This window comes from Emydura macquarii, unplaced genomic scaffold (genome assembly GCF_026122565.2).
Source record: "Emydura macquarii macquarii isolate MOO-44397 ecotype Brisbane River unplaced genomic scaffold, CSIRO-AGI_Emac_v2 contig_3517, whole genome shotgun sequence".
In the NCBI taxonomy this organism is placed as follows: Eukaryota; Metazoa; Chordata; order Testudines; family Chelidae; genus Emydura; species Emydura macquarii.
In genome coordinates this window covers 10,617,745-10,642,313 of record NW_027133654.1, presented here as the reverse complement: position 1 = coordinate 10,642,313, position 24,569 = coordinate 10,617,745, and the positions used below count along the sequence as shown (strand labels likewise).

Sequence of the window (24,569 nt, the reverse complement as noted above, 5' to 3'; positions counted from 1 at the left end):
ACATAAATGAGAGGAGAATCGCACGTGTTCTGATTCACACCTCATTTAAATGATAGTTCTGTATTGAAGTCTGGACCAAACCCTTATACTAATATGTTGTAATAAAAATGGTACTTTCTAAGTGCCTTAATAGTGTTCTGCCTATTTGCACTTAGCTTTGTAAGGCCCTTGTACAGTAAATGTAGGGGAATATCATCTGTAAATATTGCATTGCTTCATATATGTAAAGAGACTTGGAAGTTGTAGATTTTTATCTGTAAATGTCAGTAAAAAATCAGTTTCACCATACACACACAAACCAAGGAAAAATATTTCAATAACTGAAATTTACAGATTGGCAAAGTAAGAAAAGTGCTGCTTAAGAACTTGTTAGAGTTCTGTTTAAGGATATTTACTTTGTCAACATCACATGTCAAAATATCCAATTTTTGTTTTAATGGTTATAAAGCTTTCACTTCTTGAATTTCAATGTCTGTCATTAAATTATTTTTCTTATCCCCCCCCCATAGTTTCCCACAATTGTGAAAATTTAAATAAATGATAAATTGTTAAAAAAAAAAGAAAAAAAAAAGCTTAAAACACCATTTTGCACAACTGTGAAAATTTAAATCAATAAAAACAGAACAAATGCTTAAAAATAAACATTAATATTGAAACATCAAAATTATAAAAAATAAAAATTGAATTCTGCCACGCTTTTGTAAATACAGTATTTTAAATGCAAATATTAAAAATAAAGTGGCATGGCAAAGCTGTTGGTTTGCGGTGTGTTTGCTTAGTTATCCTGTATTATCGCTTGTTCATGCCACGTATTTGTAATTTCTTGTTGAAAGTTACTAGCGATTTTTTTTTTTGGTCTTAATCTTCTCAGGATTGTTCAGGAAACGACGTTTGATTTGGAGGGAGATGTTCACAGTGGAACAGCATTACCAGCAAGCAAGGTATCAGACTACTACTAGACTGGTCAAAAAGGATTAAATTCATAGTTTATATTCCCAGTTTGTTCCTAATTCTCACCAACTGAGTGTGGTTCTCGAGTGGTACTAAGTAAGTTTTTCAGGGAGTGACTATTTTTTATGTCTGTATAGCATCCAGCATACTTATTGTTTATGGGGAAAAAAACATTTTTCTTCCCCCCCCCAAAAAAAAAAATCAATTTTTAACAATATTTTGAAATGTCGGAGATTTGGAGTATTAACATAAGTTCTGGAAGGAATGGTTTACTGGGTAAAGGACAGGTTACACAGTTAAAGGTGCATGAGCAAATGAATTAATCATGATTCTACATTTATCATATAAATATTGCCAACAGATATGGGGGTGTTTCTGTAAAATTTGAATGACTAACTGATTTAAAAATTCTAAATGGGATTTTAAGTTTTTAAAGGTAGCTTTACTTGGCTTAAATAAAATTGCTATGCACAAATTTTCCATGCACAAAAATATTGTCTTTTGCAAAAGAAGCTGTTGACATCTTATGAGCTGGTAATCCTTTTGTGCCGGTGGCTTTCTCTGATGTTTCTTATAATATATTTTGCATCAGGAGTCACATTTTCTTGATGCCAAGAGATTGAGTAAAATGATACAACTGTTAATGCCTTTCTTGGTGGTGGTATCATACACTTCAGCTGAATTCTGTGAACCTGATTTAATTATTTCAGCAATCTGAAAGGCAGTAATTCATTAGTGGCATTGCTCCTGCAATAGTGACTGATAGATTTCTGTTAAATATCTTAGTCTGTCAGTAACTTTTATGTATCAGTACCATATAACGTGACCATGGTTTATCCAAAAAAATTACATTTCCTCTTGCCGCCACCTTGCCTTATGGCTGTCAGTGGCAATAGTTTCATGTCTCTTGGTTGGATGCTTTCATCTTACAATATGAAAACTGAAAAAATGAATCTGAGAGAAACATGTAAGTAAATTAAGACAATGTTCCAAAACTGCTCAGAGACATGTAAGTGCTGCCGTTACTACATCACATACTCTAATATCCTTTCAAAACATACTAGCAAAAATGTACTTAATTATATCTATTTAAATATTTTATTAGATTGAAGTTGGGTATATTTTAATTTGCATACTGGATGAGATGTGCTTTTTACAGTGCATGAGAGGATCATTTATGTTGAACCATGAGTTTGACGAACTGGGCTTCTTTAAACGGCTAATCTTTGCAAGTCTATTCCATAGGCACTAAATTGCTTGCTTGAACAGTGGAAAAAATGTAGATTAATATTGAAAGCTTTTTATAGAAATACAATTCGTGACACTTTAAGGTTTCTTGGAGGTTAACATATTATACTTCATGATATTTTTTCAATGTATATAGTAGGAAAGTACAGCACAATTGTGCTTTTTAGATCTTGCACAGTACTTATCCTTACATCACCACAAGAAAGATAATGAAATGAAGTTGGGAAGAATGAATTGTATAGCTGCCTGTAAGACGGATGCCCATAATACTGACTGTAGTTGACCTATAAAAAGGAAAAAATTGATTTGTGTGCCCTTTTATGCTTCTTTATGATGTATGAATAAGAACAGCAAAAGTTTTCAAAAATAGGAGTGTTCCCTTTTTTTAAACATTAGAAATTCAGGTCCCATTTAGCTTGAGGTAGGGGACTAAGTACTGGAAGACTAGTGAAATAACAGCATAAGTCAGTATTATGAACACTGAGCAATTGAGAGGGAAAAGGCTTTTTAATCAGGCTGTTTTTTAAAACTTTTTATTTTATTTTATTACTGAGGTTTTAGATGATCTCAATAACTAACATTTTGGAGAAAGGCAGCCTGTTATTCCTAGTTTTAGAATTATTATATATTAAAGCTGTTTAAGCAAGGATCTGTAGAATCTTTGCATTATTATAAGCACTTTTATTGGCTTTTAGTTAATGTTAAGTTTGTTGGCTTTAAAATTCCTGCCAGTACTTTGCTAAAAATTTGTTTCTAGCTGGCTATTTTGATGTTTGAATGGCTAGTGTGCTATTGAAAATTTGGTGAGAACCTGCTGCGTTGCTCTCCTCTGTTTTGTAGTCTTTTGTGCTCCCTATCCCCTTCTGGCAGCCTTGACTTAACAAGTGATGAACATAAGTCTTGGCTGGACCAATGCATGCATATTAAAGATCTGTCTTCCTGTTTGAGTTAGAGCACCAACAGACTGGATGGTGACAGAACTTCATCAGCATCCAGCACAGCTGAACGAGGAATGGTGAAACCAATGATCAGAGTAGAACATCAGCAAGATTATCGCAGACAGGATGGCAGGTAGGAAATACAGATTCTATCATTTCTAATATTAATAAACAGACATTTTTCTTGAAACATGAAGCGAGGTTTCAACCAAGTTCTATTACAAGAGTAGGTATGTGCCTGGTTTTTGCCTGGGAAAAGAAATGTTTCGTGAAGAGATCCACCCTAATCCTTTCCAAGATAAAGGATGAAATTAAGAGAATATTAAAATATCTTATTTTTCTGTTAGTTTTAATTTTTCTTTAATTTGTGTATCTGGTTTTTCCAGAGAAATTGCTATTTTCTGAATTTGTTAGACCGCTGTTGATTTGTGGGTGGGGGGTGGAGGTAATTTAAACACACATCTAATGGAGTATTTTAATTTCTTGACATCTAATGGTTGGGCTTCCACATTTGTCAAGGGTGGGTTGATGTGCCCGATAGTCAGACAGAAAAACACAGCTGTAAGCTGTTTTTATTCCTTGTAGCAATGCAGTTGGCAAAGCTTGTGGAGAGGCAGTTTCAGCCTCTAGTTATTTATTTAATTCTTTTCTAATTTGTAAAACATTTATCACAACCTGATAAAATAATCAAAGTATGCTGTTTGTCTCTGAATCTTCATAAAACCTATTCTTAAGTTCTTTTAGTGATGATCCCTATATATATATAGTACTTGAGGTGCATATGCACTCCATGCAATTAAAACCGGAAGATGCTTGCTAGCAGTGTTCACTGGTCTGTGCCTGCACCTTTTTCCTCCTCAAGCACCAAATAGAAGGGGTGATGTGGAGTGACGACCTCTCCAGTTCCTTTCTACCACTCATGATCTGAGACAGAACCACTTCAGTGTCTGCAGCATTAGTTAGCATTCATCAAAAAGTGTAGTTAGTTGTAAATAGTTCACGAAACCTGTTTTTAGCTACTTTACAGTTAGAGTAGTTTTGTAGTCTTAGGAGCTTTGGGGGGAGTCCCCCCTACCCAGACATAGCCACCTGTGTGTGGGGTGCCTAGTATGTCCAGGATTCCAGAACTCAAGATGTGTGTGGCCTGCAGCCAGGCTCTCCTGATTAGCAACAAACATGACACATGCCTCTGTTGCCCTGGGGAAGTTCGTATCCTATCTGCAAGTCCTTTTCTAGCTGAACCCATCAAGTCCTCATGTACAGGTCAGTTATAGAAGATTCCTGATGGAAGATGTAATGAGGCCTCAGTCTGATTTCGGCCCATCGCACGCACGCATCAGGCAGAGGCACCAAGAAGCATCTCTTCAAGCTCAGTGATCTTCAGCTCTGGGGATAATCAGACCAGGGCTAAAGACTGTTCCAAAGAAAATTATGAGGGGGTAAGAGCAAACATGTTCACAAGAAATTGTGAGAAATCCTCTTTCAAGCCCTCATCCAAAAAGAGCACCTCCTGCCTCGCACCCTCGAAGTCAGGTGAGACTCTGTGCCCTGGGGCCAAAGTGTCAGGAGCTTACAAGGAGCATAGTACTAGTTTCCCAGCCTTGAAGGGCAGGAGTGCCCCAAAATTGGTACTAGCTGCAGGGGCAGGATCATCCTAAGTACTGGTGAGGAAAAGAAGACAGTGGATGCCTCCTATATGCTTGCTGGCAATGCGGAGAGGAGTCGTCATCAGTACCAAAGACCTTGACCCACCTGAAATAGGTACCATTGGTGTTACCAAGGGACAGAATCCACATCCATTTTCCAGTATCAGGAGCTAGGTACACTGCCTTGGAGAACATTACAAATTACATGGACTCAGTCACCGATACTTTTGGATCAGGGATGTTATGCCATTGGTCTTCTACCCACTGGTACCATAACTTGAGTTCTCTGAGATCTGTGGTCCATATCTGTATTCCACTATCTGCTCTCCTTCCCCTCTTCTGCGGAGCTATATATTAGGGCTGTGCTGGGCAGAAGGATAACTGGAGAGATGGTTGGTCTACACCATGCTTTCTGTCTTTGGTTCAGAGCACAAGAAAAAGGGCACAGGCAGGGACCAATGGATACTGCTAGCAAAAATCTTTTGGTATCAGGCACCTGGAGCTCATGTTCACCTGTGGTGATGTACAGATAGGGATCACACGTCTCAAATAACTCCGGTTGATGTCTCTCTAAGTTTCTTTTCAGTGATGTGACTGTCCTAGAATCATAGAAGATTAGGGTTGGAAGGGACCCCCTTCTGAGAGCATAGATGGTGGATTGTGTTGTCTTGGTCTGTTAGCCAATCTGGATAAATCTTTTTTCCAAGCCCAGAATATGATTTTCCACTCACTGCAAATAAACTTCTTCTTTTGGTCTCTGCCTCACTGAAAGAAAGCATTGGTGTCTTTTACTTAGATGACATTTTTTTCCTTCCTTAGTTGGCTTCCATAAGGTTCTGGGCAACCAATCAATACCTTGTCCAAACTCAACTTTTAACTTTAAACTCATCTGGAACGCTTAGTACCAGTGTTCTCCCAAAAGTAGTCTCTGTTTTCCACCTTAGCTAAGGGATCTGCCTTCCCAGCTTTTCACAAGCCCTGGGCTAGAAAAGTCTGAGACAATGTGACAACTTGTATATCTGAAGGGATATCAAATTTTACTGTAACATTACAAAAAGTTTTAATAAGTGTAGGTCTCTCCTTTTCAGAGAGATGAGGGTGTCCACTCATGTCCTATTGCATTGTATAATGAAATGCATATCCATACAGCCTTCTCCAGAGTCGTATTCTTGACCTTCCAAGCTGTAAACCCACTCCAGTAAAGCAGTCAAAAAGAGAAAAACCTGTGTGTGACACTGAGGAAAAGGAAAGAGATGTGTGCACAGCATCACGCTATAAGGGAACAGATTGTGCTTCCATTTGGATTTTAATTTTTGATTCTCTAGTGTTTGCAGTGGAGCGACAATTTACTACTTTGGGTGAGGTTGTATTGGAAGTTTTTTCTGTATATTGATTTGCAGGACGTATCAATACAGCTGTGCTCTGCAGGCAGTGCATATGGAGTGTTTGTTTACACACCTGTGGAAGTAGAGTTTCTGTTGGGATTGCCCCAGGTTTAACTCCCATATATAGGGAGTTTTAATTATAAAGTTTGAGTTATGATGGTAAAGTTTTAATACTGTTTTTTATTGGAGAGTTGTATATCTCCAGTGGCTTCTTCATAGTGTAGAAGGCACACAATTTTCCTCATGATGCTTTGACAGCCAGTCTGATGCTCAGACTCATTTAGTATGAGGCCAAAATATGTATAATTTAAGTTTGTGGTCAATTCCTTTGTCTTTGTAAGAAAATTTTACTCAGTTTTCCTTATTTTGGGGCTTTTTCTGAAATAGCCTTTCTTTTTTTAAGATTGACCCATAGTGCTATGCAGTGCAGTAGATTTCTAGCAGGTGTTAATTGCCCTTGAAACCATCTTAAGTAGGTGATGACATGAGAAGATCAGCAGCATAAAGCAGGCATTTTATTGGTTGTATAGCAGGAGGTCCTAGGTTTTGAGGATTTTTCCAGTAAAGCTGGTAGGCCGTTGCTATATGGGTTGAAGTTTGGCACGTAGTTACATTCCCGTTGTATTCTCCTTCCTTACTTGAAGACTGATTTGCATATTGTTTGTTTTTTTATCCTGCATTTGATGGAATGGTCCATAGAATTAATTAGATCCTATGTCTTCCCTCTAGTTCCATCTTTAGCAATTAAAGATTGTTGGTGACATATTGAGTCATAAGCTTTTTTTTAACCCCATGAAATGGGCAGATATTGTCTCCTGTTTTTACAGGTTTGTTAATGAGCATTTGTAGGGAAATGATATTGTTAGTGGTTAATTTCTCTGTGATGGGGATAATATAGCTTATAGATTAAAGTGGTTCAATTCTATATGTAATGTGTACTACCACCTCACAGAAAACAAATATGTAATAGAAAACTGTTTGTCTCAGTCAAATGCTGTCTTTCATAGATTTTGAGGCCAGAATGGACCATTGTGATCATCTAGTCTGACCTTATGTATAACACAGATAATAGTACTTCCCCAAAATAATTCCTAGAGCATATCTTTAAAAAAAAAAATCTAATCTTGAGTTAGAAATTGTCAATGATGGAGAATCTACCACTACCCTTGGTAAGTTGTTCCAATGATTAATTACTCCATTGTTTAAAAAAAATTACATCTTATTTCCAGTCTGAAACTGTCTTCAATATGCTGTCATTGGATCATATTATACCTTTCTCTGCTAGACTGAAGAGCCATTATCAAATATTTGTTCACCATGTTGGTACTTATAGACTGTAATCAAGTCACAACTTTCTCTTTGTTAAGCTAAGTAGATTGAGCTCCTTGAGTCTATCACTGTAAGGCAGGCTTTCTGCTCCTTTAATCATTCTTGTAGCCCTTCTCAGAATCTCTCCAACTTATCAACATCCTTCTTGAAGTGTGGACACCAGAACTAGATGCAGTATTCCAGTACCAGTCAACAGCAGTGCCAAATACAGAGGTAACATAATCTCCCTACTGAAGCTTCCCTTATTTATGCATCCAAGATTGCATTAGCTCTTTTGGCCAGAACATTGCACTGGGATCTTATGTTCAGATGGTTATCCACAGTGACCCTCAAATCTTTTTCAGAGTCACTGCTGTTCAGGATAGAGTCCCCCATTCTGTAAGGATGACCTGCATTCTTTGTTTCTAAATGAATACATTTACATTTTGCCATATTAAAATGCATGTTGTTTCCTTGCACCCAGTTTACCATGTGATTCAGATAACTCTCTGTTAGTGACCTGTCCTCTTCATTATTAACCACTCCCCCAATTTTTGTGTCATCTGCCAACCTGATGATGATGATGGTTTTGTTTTCTTCCAGGTAATTAATAAAACCATTAAATAGAATAGGGCCAAGAAAGGACCTCACTAGAAACACACCCATTTGATGTTCCAAGACTTATTGAAAATCTTTGTAAAAATGGTGCTTTAAAAGGGCCAAGTGTATATATCCGTGGTCTGGACTTGATTTTGTTTGCATGTTAAAAATGTGATCAAGTCTTGGTCACGTGTACCTAAGTTATCATTAATTGTTAGTTCTGTGATCAGTTCCTCTTTTTCTGTCAAAATGAGGTCTAATATAGAATTCCTCTGTGTTGGCGGCAACACTTTTCGAGTTAGGAAGTTGTCTTCTGTAATATTTAGAAATTCCAAGGATGTTTTAGTACTGGCAACATAAGATCTCCAGCATATGTCACTCTAATTGAAGTCCCTCATGATTCCGCAGCTTTCTTTCCTACACATGTTGCCTGGTGTGATTTGGTGGTCTGTTACAGATGCCATCTAGTACCCCATCTTATGCTTTATCTGTTAGGACATTGATCCATAAGCATTCAAGATCATTTTTTTCCAAGTTATGACTGAATTGATAACAGGTCATGACATTTTTGACAGTGCCACTCCCTCTCCCCTTTTGCCCACTTGTTCCTTCCTAAATAGGTTTTAACCATTGATTATAACATTCCAGTCATGCAAATCATCCTGCCAGGTTTCAGTAATACCAACTATACTGAATTTATGCTTCTAAATGAGCAGTTCCAGTTCCTCTTGTTTGTTACCCAGACACCTAGCATTGGTGTGTAGACAATTCATGAATTTTTTCTCCATGTTCTTTGGTTCCTTGACTAATTTTGTTCTCAACATCTCGATTTCTATGCTTAATGAATGCTCATTTCTTCCCTCTTTTTTTTTTTTACCCTCTCCTTTTGTTAATAGTTGAATACCTTCCTGACTACTCTAGCCAACCTGTCTCTGAAGATATTGGTTCCCCTTCTACTGAGGTGGAGGCCGTTCTGCAAGGGATCCATCCTAAGTATACAGTCTCCTATCCCCATAGAAGGTGGACCAATGTTCCACAAAAACCAAAACTCTCCACCCTATCCCACTTTACCTAGCCAGTGGTTAACTTTCAGAATCAGCTGCCTTCTGTCTTTCTTCACTCGTGTGATAGGAAGGATCTCAGTGAAGATTGTTTGGACATTCTTCTTCAGCACACTTCCAATTTCCCTGAACTCATCCATGATCTGTGAGATATCTTGTCATGCTGTGTCATTCGTGCCGATATGGATCATGGCCAATGGATCCTTGCCCATCGACTTCAGAAGCCCATCCAGTCTTAGTAATATGTCATGTCTTGGCTCTAGGAAGGCAGCACACTGTCCTGTTGTCCATGTAGCCCTTGCAAAATGTTCTTTAGATTCTTCTGAGTATTGAATCGCCAGCAAGGATCATCTGTCTTCCTTGAGTGATTGGAAAACACTTAGTGGACAAGCTTGACTTTTTTCTTACAGGTTGGGCCACACTGCAATCTATAGATGTGTCCTGTACATCTCTTCATTCTCTTGGACTAGCTTGATCTTGTGATATATCTTCCACAATTTCCATGTTGAGGACCTAGTATCAAAAGGAAACTTCTAGCTATATGGAATTCCTCCTGTCCTCTTCACTCTGGTGGCTAAAGCCTGCCTATCCTTGTCTATCTCCAGCTATGTACAATGCCGCTGTGACCTTTTGCCTCTGGTGGCTAAGAACTTCCATAGCACTTCTCTGATTTCCTTTCTCCCCAGCTCCTTGGTGGCCAGCCCCTTTCTTCTTCCTTGAACCTGGACTACTGATATTTCCTGAACCTGTCTGTCTTAACAGTAATTGAAATATAGCCATATATTTCATAATGTGAAAGGGGGAGATTAGTCAGACATTTTAGTGTCATGTTTTAACAGATTGTGAATGATGGGGGGAGGTAGAGTCTTAAACACCATTAAAAGTCCTTTATATAGGTATCATGGTTATGCTGATTTGATTCAAAATTTAACGGAACTTAAATATTTCTATATGTACTGCCTACCTCTGTCTGCAAATCTGTCTTAGCCTTGTCCTGTAACTATCTTAAAGTTGAAATGACTTTGTTGAGCAACCTCATGATAAAACATTAAATAGAGGGCATGAAATCATGTGTGTCTACTTTAGCGAACTGGCAAAATATTTTAATGTAGAAAAGTAGAAGGATTGTTCATGTGTTCTCAAAGCAAGTTGTAGCTAGTCTATCTAACTGTAGACCTGCCAGCATCGATTCTGTCTCTTAAAGTCAATAATAAAATGTGGTTCTTCTTTGAAAAGTGACTATGTAAAAATGTCATCTTGTCTTACCCAATGGATTTGTTTCCAATATGCATGCATAATTCCATCTGTTTGTTTGCTTTAGTAGCTTGCTATTCTTTACTTCTGTTAGCCCTGCAGAGTCATCACACGTATGACCATGTGAACTGGATTCTCTCCTATCTTGTGCATCATTAACAGAAGCGTTTACTGAGCTCCAAACAGTTAAATCTGTGTGAACCATCAGAGGCTAAAGGGTTACATAGTTGTCACTGACAGCATGAGAGAACATTTTTTATTATGATGCATGAGTAGAAAAGTACCTAGTGACTTTCAGATCCTAGGCTACATTTGTAAGGCTGACAGTTGAGGGAGGGCAAAAACGTTTAATTGTGAACATGACATAGACAATAAAGAAATCATTAAGGCAGTGAACACTGAACCCCATAATGCCAACTTTAGAGTCACTTTGCAGGAAAGCACTGTAATTTAAATTAGATGAAGATTAAGGGGAACTTGTTTCATCACTCTTAGAAATAGGAAATGGAGTCCCAAGCTGCTTCTGAAATAGCTAGTGTAGTTGCTTCATAATAGCTCGTATAGTAAATCTTTACAAGTAGGCTGGCTCTTTAGGCTGAATTTGATTACTTTTTCCCCCATGTATCCCTGAGGTATTTTTAATTGTGAAATTTGAGTCATGTCAATGGCAGATGGCAGGCTGACTTGAACGTTATGGCATACAGTGCAAAGGAGGACATTCATTAATAATATACTCCACCATTCAGTTTTACAGTGATCTGTTTTCTTGCAAGCAAGGACAACTCAGGAGTGAATCTAAAACAGTTGAATATAAAAGCAAAGTATATTTGTAGTGTACAAGTTTTTGGAAAACTTTGTATTAGAGATTCAAAAACAAAGCCTTGTGGAGAATTCCACATCATTTGACAGTTGAATTAACTTTATCTATGTGAATTGTTTTTTTTAATATCTACCCTCTTCCTTTAGACCTCAGGATGTGGTTGGGCCAGAACTGATACTACCTGCAAGCATCGAATTCAAGGAAAGTTGTGAGTATTCCACAAAGCTTTGACTACCATTTAAAATAAAATAGTAAATATAATATTAGAGTAAAAAAAAGTTAACTTTTTGGTTAGTCAATCACTTCGAAAACTCAAAAGGAAACTTATCAATAAAATTTGGAAATTACTTTAAAAAATAAGTTTATTTTACCAGTATGACTGGCTTGGTGGAGAGGAGAGAAAAATGATTCAAGTACTAAATGGGCCCATGTGTATTTTCTTGCAACCACATTGGAATCCCTTGTCTCCAAAATTAATTAATTTAGAATTAGTTATCTGAAAAGATATATCAGATGGAGACTTTTAATAAAAGTTCTCCATATACTGGCTAGTAAGTTGTTAATAAACTAGATCTTGGTTAGATGGTTAGTTCAGTTTATATTCCATAAAGAGTATCAATTAAAACTTTTGCGAAGATGATGATAGGTTTTTTTACTGTCAAAAAAAAAATTATAGACTCTGGGCTGTGCCACATTGTTATGGATTTTTTAAAACTTCTATCAATTGTATAAGAAAAGTTCAGGCCAGTGATTGTCTGAAACCTACCATTATTAGAAAGCTGTAACTAGGACATTTGGTGAGCAAGAGAAACTGTTCTGGCTAAAATGTACTATAAAAGAGCTTTTGGAGGGGCAGAGTGAAAAGGAATTTTTTTTTTTTTTTTTTTTTTTAATAAACAGTACTGTCCCTGGAGCAGTTGACTTGGTACATAAATGGGAAATAATGTAGAGCCATTTCCTCATTCATAAAGTCTCCTAGCATATATCCTGATGCTTTATTGTCCTATCTCAGTAGTTGCAGTACATAATTTAGACAATTAGGAACATATGAGCTAAATAAAACAAACACAAAACAATAGAAACCCACCTTATTTCATTGAAGTATGAAGTTTTATTTTATTCTTCCCATCCTTGGGTGACTTTTTTTTTTGTGTTTCCACAGCTGAAGATGCCTTCTTATCTGCCATTATTAATTATACCAACAGCTCGACAGTTCATTTTAAATTATCACCCACTTATGTTTTGTACATGACATGTCGGTATGTATTGTCAAACCAGTACAGACCTGACATCAGTCCTACTGAGCGTACTCACAAAGTCATTGCAATTGTCAACAAGATGGTGAGCATGATGGAAGGAGTTATACAGGTGAGTTTTGATGTGCAGACAAGTCAGAGGAAAATATATACATTGCAGACTGTAACTAAAATTTCTGCAGAAAAGTCTTTTTTTTTTTTTTTTTTTTTTTTTCTTCCCTTCCCTTTCCCTGCTAGGGCTTCACTCAAAAGGTTGCTGAGTTTCAGCCTGTAAAGTATTTATTTATTTTTCTTGTAAAGATTTTTTTTTTTTTCTTGAGAGATAGTAAGCTACATTTCCCCAGGAGAAATTTGTGGCTTTGATGGATACCGATAGGACAAGAGTAAGGGTTATTTTTTCCACCTCCACATTACGTTTCCCCATTCCTCATAGCAAAGCCTCCCCACCAAAAAAAATCCATCACACCCCAAACAATTCTGAAAGCAGTCTTTTTTCCTTGAAATATTTCTGATCCTTAACCAATTCTGAAGCGTATTGTAATTGTTTTTTTTAGTAAAGCCTGATAAATACAGGTATTTGTTGATCAGTGGAGTGGCGTATTGAAAATACTTAATTTAAAAAAGGAATGTTTTGGCCCTGTTCCTTTTACTGTGTACACATAAAGATATTACAACATTCAGAATTTTTTTTTTCTTGACCTATTTGATATCGACACCAGTCTTGCACAAAGAGAAATTTAAGATATCAGGATAAAAGTTTTAGTATATAATAAGAAACCTGATCTTGCATATACAAAAATACCACTGAAGCCTATGACATTTTTGCTGTTCTAAGGATCAGGTCCACAGCCTTGTCTTTGAAATCTAGAAAGGAATATCTTGTACTATCTCTTCACTGTTGTTAAAATTTGCTTCTACTGTATTTAATTTTCCCACAATATCTTGAGAAAGTAGTTATATTTCATGTGTTTTATTACTAATAGCACTAACTCGGCAGTTGCAGGTTTTTTTCTCAGCACGAGCATTAAAGTCCATATTCTTCATAATACATACAACATAAGATTACATAAGTGTTCTCTTAAAAATTATCAAGAAATCAATGACCATTATACTTAAATTTGTGTATTATCATTTGTTTTCATTGATGCCTAGGGGCTAAGGGCCTCATTGTGATAGGCATTGTACACATATATAACAGAGACACAATCCTTGTCCCCAAAAGAATTTGCAATCTAAATTTAAAACTATAAACAACATGTGGATAAAACAAATAGATGGGTGGAGGATAGGGAAACAATGAAATTGTGCTGGTCAGCATGAAGAACTGTGATCACAGCAAACCAACTGTTAAACTTTTCATAGGCATTACAGTGGAGAAGAGTTTTAAGAAGAACAATGAGGTGGCTTTGCAGACATTTACAAAGTACTCCTCCATGCATAAGGTGGCAATGGAGAAAGTGCAATGGTGTTTGTAAGAATTTTTATAAACGGGAAATCAAGACTTGACATTTGAAGAATGAGAGCAGAGGCTCATGTCTCGAGATAATAAGTGGGGCACTCATAGACCCTGAGGAGCCCTAAAAGTGAAGACAATTAGTTTGAGTTTGATGTGGTGGAGAAGAGGTAGCAAATGGAGGGATTTAAAGAGTGATGATGACTGAGGTGGCAAGCTAGGAAGATTATCTTTGCAACAGAAATTTGAATGGAGGTAGGTGGAGCAAGAGGGAATTCATGTTGGTCATTGAAGAGGATGTCAAGATATGAAATGAGGTCCAAGATAAGAGGCTTAGCTGTATGAATGGAGAGGAAAAGGTCTGATCTTACAAATGTTATGCAGGATGAAGTGGCAGGCTTTAGATATGGTCTGGGTGTGAACATCTAGAGAGAAGCATGAGTGAAAGATGAATGACAGGGAAGATGGTATTGTTTTCCACTGTTGAGGCCGTGTTGAGCTTAAGCTGATGGCTGGACATCAATGAGGAGATGTCAGAGAGGTTGATACTTCAGTTTTGATGTAAGGAGACAAGTCAGGAGTGGAGAGGTAGATCTGAGACACATCAGCATAGAGATGATAGTTGAATTTATATTTGTGAATGAGATCATTCTGAGACAGGTACGAAGGGAGAAGAGAGAATCAAGGACTGAACCCTGGGGAACCCACTGCAGAAGAGGGAGGATGAGGAGAATGAGTGATTAGAGAGCTAAGAGAAGAACCAGAAAAGGACAGTCATGGAAGCAAAGATTTCAGGAGGAGCATGGTTACTTGTACTGAAGGTGGCTGGCAGGTTGAGGATAAAGACAGAGTATACTAATTCTTAGTTTTGGCCAGGAAGAGGTTATTGGAGACTTTGAGAGCTATTGGTGGAAGCTATTTTGGAGGGACATACAGGATGCAGTTGGAAGAGAGGAGCTCTAGATAGTGTATGTACAGTGAGCTAAGAAATGAAGTGAAGAAAGGAGATAGGACAGTTGTTGATGAGGCAAATGGAGTCAAGGGTGGCGGTTTTTAGGATGAGAGACTAAAACCATGCTTGTATTTTGAGAGGAAGATCCTGAGGTGAGGGAGAGGTTGAGGAAAAGGATAAATGGAACTGATGAGAGGGGCAAGAGAGACCAGTAGATAGGATGAAGTCACTGGAGCCGGATGGAGGAGCTAGAGGAGGAAGGCACACAAACATCTGTGCCAGGGACTGGGAGGAAATTGTCAAAATTCTGATTTTGCCTATCAGAATTATAAAGAGACTTGATACTTCTAGCATAATTTCCAAAAGCTACTCTTAAAATTATTTTTTGAAGTATTTTCACAATCTTTCGTGGTAGGAATGATCAACAGCACAGAAGGTTAAGATTTCATGTGATAGGGAGTAATTGTATAGAGGGATTTGAAAAAGCTGAGTAATGAAGTAAAATATGTTTATTGAATAGCAACATGGCAACCTATTTTCATTATTTTATAAACAAACCTGGTTTTGTGTTTTGCTGATCTTAAATCATTATATGTGTCACTGACCCACCAAGATTTCCAAATGTCTGCTTTCAGAGTATCTCCTTTGTAGGTAATAAACTACTGGTCATAGGTCAGTTCAGAGTTCTGTGGGGGGACAATTTCCAGTAGAGTTTAAAGAGTTAGAATTGGCAATGTCAGTCAATACCTTAGAAATACAAAATAATAAGGAAATAGTAAGGTAAGAGCTTTGTTGTTAATAGTCAATTATCTTAATACATATTAGGCATCTCTATATTTTGCCTTCTGCTTTAATTCATAGTTAGCGTAGGTTGAGCATTGTAGAACTTTGGAAGTTGTCGGCACTGTATTTTATTTGACTCAGTATTTTTCATTGTGTTTAAAAAACCCAAACCATTGTTTAAAATTGAAAACCATGTATTAATCTGTTCCCCCTTTGTATTTTATTTTTTAATTTTTCCTTTTGTCCCTGTTTGTGTTTGTACATTATCTTCATTTCAGTACTGTGGGCAAGTAGTTGTCTGGTGTTTGTATTCATGCTGCTACAGAGTGATTTGAAGGATGCGCTACAGAATATCTGTGATGCATTGACTCTGGAACAGCCCGAAGTTCAAGGGCATTCCTTGAATTAAATATCCCAGATTGGCACTTTGGTTCTTTACTGTCATATTACTGGGTCCACCTAAAATATAAATGGTCTCAGTTGTATCACAGCCACTGATTAAATGATTTTAGATATATTTGTGAACATAAGTGTTATACCTTCATATTTAGTGTTTGATTTCTAAAACTACCATGATTGTTCACAAGTTTCTTTCTTCTATTCTGTTTGATTTCCTTCGTCCGTTTTTCTCCAGGAGGTAGACCAGGTTGATCAGGTAGGATATACTGCTGGGAACTGATCCTAGCTATGTTGGCTTAGCTCAGTTTCTCATGCTGCTTCCATGTTAAAATACAATACTCAAACAGCTGGACTGAACAGTTCATAACACTCATTCAGCAACTGGAACATGCAGTACTAAAATTCTTTTTTGACTGCGCAACCTTTATCGGCATTCCATAATTTCTGCTTAACGCACTTCAGTGTGGATATGAAATGACCAAAGTTCTTTTTCTTCCCTTTATTTATTTTTTTTGTCTGTGGTTCCTATTCTTTGGATCTCATCTGAGGTTGCCTAACCTGGCATTTGTGGTCGGGAGATGGTGAGATAGATCAGTACTTGATACTGAGTTGCCTGGTGTCAAAGCCAGTGACTAGCAGTATCAGGGTGGCAGTGGGTAACCGCAAATACGTGCCTATGTGCACACAGATTACCAGATAATGCATATAGCTAAGCTTTCAGCATTGACTGACTAGATGCTAATACCATTGTTCCATTGATTTCACTGTTGGCAACAGGACAGAATTTTGTACATACTGTATATATTTAAAACATAACTTTTGTTGGCACAATTGCAGTATTATCATTTATTATATATATAGAAAAATATTTTGCAAATATCTGGTATCTGAGATGGGAAAGGTACTGGTCTATCTTTGGAGCTCTTCTAATCTAATAATTTCTGATCAGAAAGGACCTGCCTTGTATTGTTTGCTACTTTTCTTTCTACTTACAGAAGCAGAAGAATATTGCTGGGGCACTTGCCTTTTGGATGGCAAATGCATCTGAATTGCTGAACTTCATTAAGCAAGACCGAGACCTTAGCCGAATTACTTTAGATGCACAAGACGTTTTGGCACATTTGGTTCAAATGGCTTTCAAGTAAGGACATCAGAATTTTGTTTCTTTTGTGTATTTGCCATGTGGAAGTATTAGGCTTTATTGCTATAATTTTGAAAAGTACTGTGCATTTTTCTAAGTTGTACATGTCATGATTCTTTAATTGTGTTTCTTTACAAAGTGGTTTTAATACATGGGGAGTGGATAAGAATTCCATTCCCTTAATTATTTCATGGAGATGGATCATTTGGGCTATAGTGAGAATGTAAACTGCATCACTTCCTCATGTTCTTTGCTAAGCAAATTCGACAGAGATCCTATCTTTCTTGGTGGTTAGGTGCTAGCTATATTTGCTTAAATCAGTATACATACCTTTTTATAATTGTGAACAGTAGCTAGCCAATTATTTTTACACCTCTGATCATGAAAATATTGAAATACCAGTCAAAGTTGCTATTAACTACATATTGTTTCTGACATTTTGGTCAGCATCTGCCGCCATGTAGCTTAATATCCCCAGTTAGGTGGTTTGTGGATTAATCAATAGTTATCTGTAGCATTGTACTAGCCCATAATAATAGTTGGAGCTATTCATAAAAATGGCAATAATAAAGGTTTCCTTTTTTATTTTAGTTTGTATTTAATCCTTTCTTACTATAAAATCTATATATTTTTGTCTTTAGGGGTGGAAATAGGTTGGTTAACTTTATTTTTATACTTATTTATATAAATTATATGGCACTAACGGTGTTCATGGAACTATCCAGACAAGTCAAACCTTGTAAGATGTACATAACCTACCCTTAGAGTATATACTGTGTTAACAAATCATTGTAATCCTGATAATTCCTTTTCCTCAAGCTGATTGCTGTGAAACCTGACTGTGCCTTCAAATGTTTTTCTGTGTTGTAATTTTTGGATCGAGTATTACCATAGTTTAAGAGGATGCAATTTAATGCTCAGTTTTTGTAACATGAAGGCATTGTTCAGCACTAATTTCTCTTTTATTGTTTAGTTTAAATGGTTGCATACTGCCCCTCTTGTGTTTCATGAAGGTAAACCAGCTGTTCCAAATTCTGGTTTTTAGTATTGGGATGTCTTTGCAATATGTTTATGGTCTGTCATTTTCAAATGTTCTAATGAAGTGATTTAGGTGGAGTTATGTTTTGTTCTGTAAACACACATTTTCATAATCATTTCTGGTATTGAGGGGTTTTTATTGGAAAAGACAGCTGTAACTTCATGATCTCAGAATAATGACGTATGAAAGCAGAATTCTTTTAGACCTCAGTATTATGTGTAGATCCACACTCACCTCTCCTGCCCTCTGAAGCTGGAAGGTTTCCTCCATTATTTTTCTTTAATTTTTGGTAAAGAAAATTTGAATAAAAATTCAAAACATCACTTAACCGACTAAAAGAAAAAGTCATAATAAGCAAATAACAGGCGTTGGCAAGATAGACTTACTAGACTTAACTCTTTTTTCCAAACGGATCACAGGGCCTTCATCACCATCTTCCATTGGCAGTTTCTTGCTGCAGTCTTCACTTCTTCCCATGTCATTCTGATGCTTTTCAGTTCTGCTTCTGTTGTGATTCCAAGTTGTCATTGGTCTGCTTCTTGTTCTGGGGATTCTGGTCCAGTGTCTGTCTTGTTACGTTGTTCAGTTCTTTCCTCTGTATGTGTCTTAGCTGTCTCCAGTTTCATTCCATAATTTGCTGTACTATGAATTTTTGTTTGATCCTCCACCAAAGCTTTTCATTTGTGATTTTTTTTCTCCTTTCTGGCCATCTGATGTTGAGGGTTTTTCTAAGATAGTTGCTCAGAAAACCTTGACATGTACATAAGATTTTTAATGAGTTTTCAAGTATCATAGAATCATAGACGATTAGAGTTGAAAGAGACCTCTTGAGGTCATCTAGTCCAACCCCCTGCTCAAAGCAGGACTAACCTCAGCTAAATCATCCCAGCCAGGGCTTGTCAAGCCACAGCTTAAAAACCTCTAAAGATGGAGATTCCAGCACCTCCCCAGGTAACCATTTCAGTGCTTCACCACCCTCCTAGTGAAAAACTTTTTCCTAATATCCAACCTAGACCTCCCCCATTGCAACTTGAGACCATTGCTTCTTAGTCTGTCATCTACTACCATTTGAGGACAGCCTAGCTCCATCCTCCCTGGAACCACCTTTAAGGTAGTTAAAGGTTGCAATCAAATCCCCCCCCCTCCCCCCATTCTTCACTTTTGCAGACTAAACAAGCCTCCTTCCCTCAGTCTCTCCTCATAAGTCTTGTGCTCCAGCCCCTTAATCATTTTCGTTGCCCTCCGCTGGACTCTCTCCAACTTCTCCAAATCCTTTTTGTAGGGGGGGGCCCAAAACTGGACACAATACTCCAAATGCGGCCTCACCAATGCCGAATAGAGGGGAATAATCACTTCCCGCGATCTGCTGGCAATGCTCCTATTAATGCAGCCCAATATGCTTTTAGCCTTCTTGGCAACAAGGGCACACTGCTAACTCATATCCAGCTGCTTATCCGCTGTAACCCCCAGGTCCTTTTTTGCAGAACTGCTTCCTAGCCCGTCCGTCCCCAGTCTGTATCTGTGCATGGGATTCTTCTGTCCTAAGTGCAGGACTCTACACTTGTCCTTGTTGAACCTCATCAGATTTCTTTTGGCACAATCTTCCAATTTGTCTAGGTCACTCTGTATCCTATCCCTACCTTCCAGAGTATCTACCACTCCCCCTAGCTTAGTGTCATCTGCAAACTTGCTGAGGGTGCAATCTACCCCATCCTCCAGATCATTAATGAAGATGTTGAACAAAACCGGCCCCAGGACCGACCCCTGGGGCACTCCGCTTGTTACCGGCTGCCAGCTAGACATGGAGCAATTTATCTTGTATTGAATAATCAAAATTGTGTTCTTTTTCAGATATTTAGTTCACTGTCTTCAGTCAGAGCTTAATAATTACATGCCAGCATTCCTTGATGATCCAGACGAAAATAATCCTCAAAGGCCTAAAATAGGTTAGACTCATTTGTGTTTTTTTTTTCCTCTTGCTATTAACAGCCACTGTTAATGGATTTAGTTGAGGTATATTTTACCATTGATGTGAAATTTACATTTTCTTACTAACACCTTAGTGGTGTGTAAATCCACTATTGGATAATAGACTAGGCTCTTAGGGTTGGAATTTACATGAACAATATTCTTTATTTTAAAAAGACACTCACATTAGCCAGTGTCTTGGGAAGAACACTTGAAATGTTTGTCTAGTCAGTGTTTTAGATTAAGAAATTGCTTTTGGAAAGTGGGGAGTATATCCACGTAATAGCTGGAATTCTAGGTGATTAGCATTTACTAGTATGTCTTTCACTGCCAAAATTATTAAATAATATACTTTTAGGTAAAACATTTACGTTAGTCTAAAAATAAAATATAAAGTTTAACTCTTTTGGATAGGAAGATTGAAAGTCATTCTGAAATTAGAAGTTTTCTGTGTTAAGGAATTTTTTAAAAAATACAAAAATATTGACTAAAAAGCAGTTTTTCACCTTGTAGTTTACTCTTACCTCAGGTATTTGGCTTGAGTAAGAGTTTGTGTCATTGTCTAGCTTCCTCTCTTGCATGATCCTGAAATAGTCATTTGCTATGGTGATGGGTACCATATATATAGATAGTCATAAGTTTACATTTAATATTACAAATGGTTGTATGGAAATAAAAAAAAATTTAGCATTATGTTTTAACTGTAGGATCAAGTGGGGGCAGAAAGAAGGGCTACTCTAGAAAAAACTCTTATTTAAAAAATAGTTTTACAAACTAGCATATATGAAGAAAAATGAGAAACTAGGAAAAGGCTTTTTTTAGTACATATTAAAGCTTGTTCAAGTGTGAAACCCCTTCTTTACAATTTAAAAAGTATTCAACCTTCATTTTGATCTTTTGCTCGCAAATTTGCTGGCAAATACCTTAAAATCTCAGGAAAAATGTCTGTCGTCATAATTATAATATTGTATGCAACGAAAGATACAATATTCTGATTTGACTGAAAAATGTACTGTGCTCTCACATGGTGACCTGCACTGTGGAGCAAAAGGATATGTTTACTTCTTTCTGAGATCTGAATTCATATAAAGCTGAGTAGGTAATAATGTGAATCTGCTCTACACATTCAGATGTGACTCGATTTACATTTTTCACATTAAAGTCTATCCTGGTATTCACTGTCTAGGTACTAAGTATTTTCAAGTAACTTTTTAGGTTTTAGCACTGAAACATTTAGGAGATTATTTTTGTTAACCACATTTCTTTTATATTTTTGAGCAAAGGTGAAAATATGGCTGATTTATTTAATAAGAACTTCTAGTGCTAATAATTCCATATATATGTTTTAAAAAAACAAAACAAAACATCCCCCGCCCCAACAACCACCATCATCTTTGGGCATTAGTGATAGTGTTTTTTATCTGAAAAGCTAAACGTGCTCTATAGACTATTAATAAACTTCCCTGTCAGGAAATTTCTATCAGTTTTTTTAGTTACCTGCTTGAGTTAAAGCTCGTAGAAGTGCAAAGTGTCTGTTATATAATGTAGTGGTAGAAAGGAGGAATTAGAATTTTAAAAAACGGAAGCATTTGTGAGCAAGAGGACATTTTATGCAATTTTAACTACTTTATGTGCCATATATTAATTTGGGCTTACAAATTCAATCCTTGGCTATATTCCATTAGAAGAGGAAAAACAATACTTATTCGTCTTCTGCCAAAATGCATGCTGCTTATTACTAGTATGAAACAGCTAAAATATGTTGTATGCGTAGGAACTCTAACTTACAAGAATTTTTTAATGCATTTTGTGTTGGAATCTAAAAAGTATAATTAGTTGGTGGTTGTACTTGCATAGCTTTAAAAAAAGCTATGAAGATTCAGTTTTATACACTTAGCTTTCTATTTTTAAAATAGATATTTATCAGCTAAGTTCTTGAAATATATTATGGAATAAATGTCAAGTAGGTAGGTGTTCTGGAACAGTGGTCTAATTTGTCTTTCATAATTCATGTAGTAGTACCTAATATCAATATTAAATTCAGGTTGGGTGCCTCAACCTACTGTTCTGTTAAACCATAAATACTAATTTGTACTAAAACATTCTTTGTCTCTGTAGATGATGTCTTGCATACACTAACTGGAGCTATGTCCCTTTTGCGACGATGTAGAGTGAATGCTGCACTGACTATACAGCTCTTCTCCCAGCTCTTTCACTTTATCAACATGTGGCTTTTTAATAGATTGGTTACTGACCCAGATTCAGGATTGTGTTCACATTACTGGGGAGCCATCATCCGTCAGCAGTTGGGACATATTGAGGCCTGGGCAGAAAAACAGGGCCTAGAGCTGGCTGCTGATTGCCACCTAAGCAGGATAGTGCAGGTGAGAATTTGTGTTCTTGGTTCTCAGTGAAACATGTACTCCTTAAGGTTTTTTCCTTCTGGAATACAACACAGTGTAATTGTGTAAATGTATTCTAGAACCCTGCTTTGGTGTATAGAGTTGTAAAACCTCTCCTAGAATATTAGTGTGCCATTTACTGAAAATGAATATCTGGATGTATGTTTTTTTCCCAACAGAATCAAATTTGTTTCTCCCTGATACATTGAGTTTGGTTAGTTTGCACAGATATAGTAGCTGGGAAATTAAACTGTTACCTCATTTCGGGTTCCCTTGGTTCCTGAACTAAGAGACAGAGTATTTGTGTTGCAGAAGAGGAGAGAAACTTTGAAAATGAAATTTACATCACTTATTCTGCAATTCTGGCTTCTTGCTGCATGGTGTCCTTTGCTCTGCCTTACCTCTAGATGAAAGGAAACTGTGAAATTAATAAGGGCTATGATTTTATATTCCATTCTTAAATTATAATTAAGTCTCTGCCGATTTTTTTTTTTCAGGCAACTACACTACTTACCATGGATAAGTACTCACATGATGATATTCCAAATATTAACAGTACCTGTTTTAAGTTGAATTCTCTACAGCTACAGGCATTGTTGCAGAATTATCACTGTGCTCCAGATGAACCATTTATCCCAACAGTAAGTCAATCTTGGCATTTAATGCATTGTTCAACATTTCTGGGGAAAATATTTTGTCTAAAGAATTTAATTACCATTTGCCTGTAAAATAATAAATATATTGATTGAATAGCATCACCTTTATAGCTGTTGTAGTGAGAACATGTAGAAATTAAATGAAAGGATCAGATATTTCATTTTCTCTAAAGAGTAGGTGCAAATTCTTCATCTGAGTCAAAACAGGCTGTTGGAAACATCTTTAGGTAAACAAATGGATACATACCTATGTCTTTGGTCTGCTGAAGGTTCGAAGGTTAAGGCCAAACAATTACTTGAATAATGTCTAATACTATAAATCTTGCCCAATAACAAGAAGTCTGGAAATTTTTTTGGTGCAAAAGCCAGTGGATTTTTGTGTGTGCAGAATTGCAGCTGGGGTTTAAGCACACTAAGGGTATGTCCACATTGCATCTGTGAAGTTTGATTTCCAGCACCGGTAGACAGCCTTGAGCTAGCTCTGTGTGAGCTAGTGCGCTAAAAGTAGCAGGGAAATAGTTAAAAAATAGCAGTCGTGCTGGCGGTGGCTAGCCCAGTCTGCCAGCCATGCGTGGCATAAGGTTTGTATTGCTATTTTTAGTGTGCTAACTCCAGCTGAGCTAGCCGAAGTCTGTCTGCCTGTGCTGGGAATCACATCTCCCACCTGCAATTTAGACATACCCTAAAGTCTTGGAGTAAGCCATAAGTCACAGGATAGCTTTTTCTCGTTCTCAGAGGAATTTTTTCATATTAAAAAGGTAAAAGTTTAAGCAATGTTTTTAGTGTTCTAAACACTTGATTTTAATAGCGGCAACAAATATGTTAGTGTACACATGCAAGCGCTTGTTGTTTAGAAGTGTTCCTGCTCTGAACCGTTTGTGAAGTTGTCATAACTTGGGTAGAGCTGACTCTACCAACTGAAATTCTGCGAATATGGCCTAGACTTGAAAATAAACACAATTTCCCATACTCCCTTCTTTACTACGAAACATAGCTTCATTTAAACTGCCAGTTTACAGGCAAGATTCACCCATCGTTTTTTTTATTCATTCATGTGCTGCTAGAAACCTGGAAAAATTTATTAAATTATCTTCTTTGCAGTAATAAGTGTTTGCTGTTTGCTTAAAAAAAAAAAAAAAAAAAGGCAACAGCCTGTATCGGTAGTTACTTCATAGTGGTATTCAGGATACCAGAATTCATTTTATACTAGAGAAAACTCAGTACATCTGGAAATACCCCAAATATGCTATTGAAACTTTAGAAGACTGTGAGATACTTGCTGCATTATGAAAGGATTATAAATAAATTT

At 36.9% G+C, this 24,569-nt stretch overlaps 1 protein-coding gene across 16 annotated transcripts in view; it reads left to right on the top strand.

Moving 5' to 3' along the window:
- AFDN (afadin, adherens junction formation factor) overlaps positions 1–24,569 on the top strand; it is a 213,548-nt gene that overhangs the window by 125,342 nt on the left and 63,637 nt on the right. For 9 of the 16 annotated variants that reach the window (XM_067535930.1, XM_067535934.1, XM_067535940.1 and 6 more), the window contains 9 exons: positions 872–941; positions 3,152–3,270; positions 11,358–11,419; positions 12,374–12,579; positions 16,290–16,310; positions 17,050–17,195; positions 20,086–20,180; positions 22,321–22,586; positions 23,102–23,245. In XM_067535930.1, the coding sequence (XP_067392031.1) occupies positions 872–941; positions 3,152–3,270; positions 11,358–11,419; positions 12,374–12,579; positions 16,290–16,310; positions 17,050–17,195; positions 20,086–20,180; positions 22,321–22,586; positions 23,102–23,245 (1,129 nt within the window). The remainder of the gene's footprint in view (positions 1–871; positions 942–3,151; positions 3,271–11,357; positions 11,420–12,373; positions 12,580–16,289; positions 16,311–17,049; positions 17,196–20,085; positions 20,181–22,320; positions 22,587–23,101; positions 23,246–24,569) is intronic. The other 7 variants (XM_067535945.1, XM_067535932.1, XM_067535938.1 and 4 more) reach the window with 1 other exon arrangement.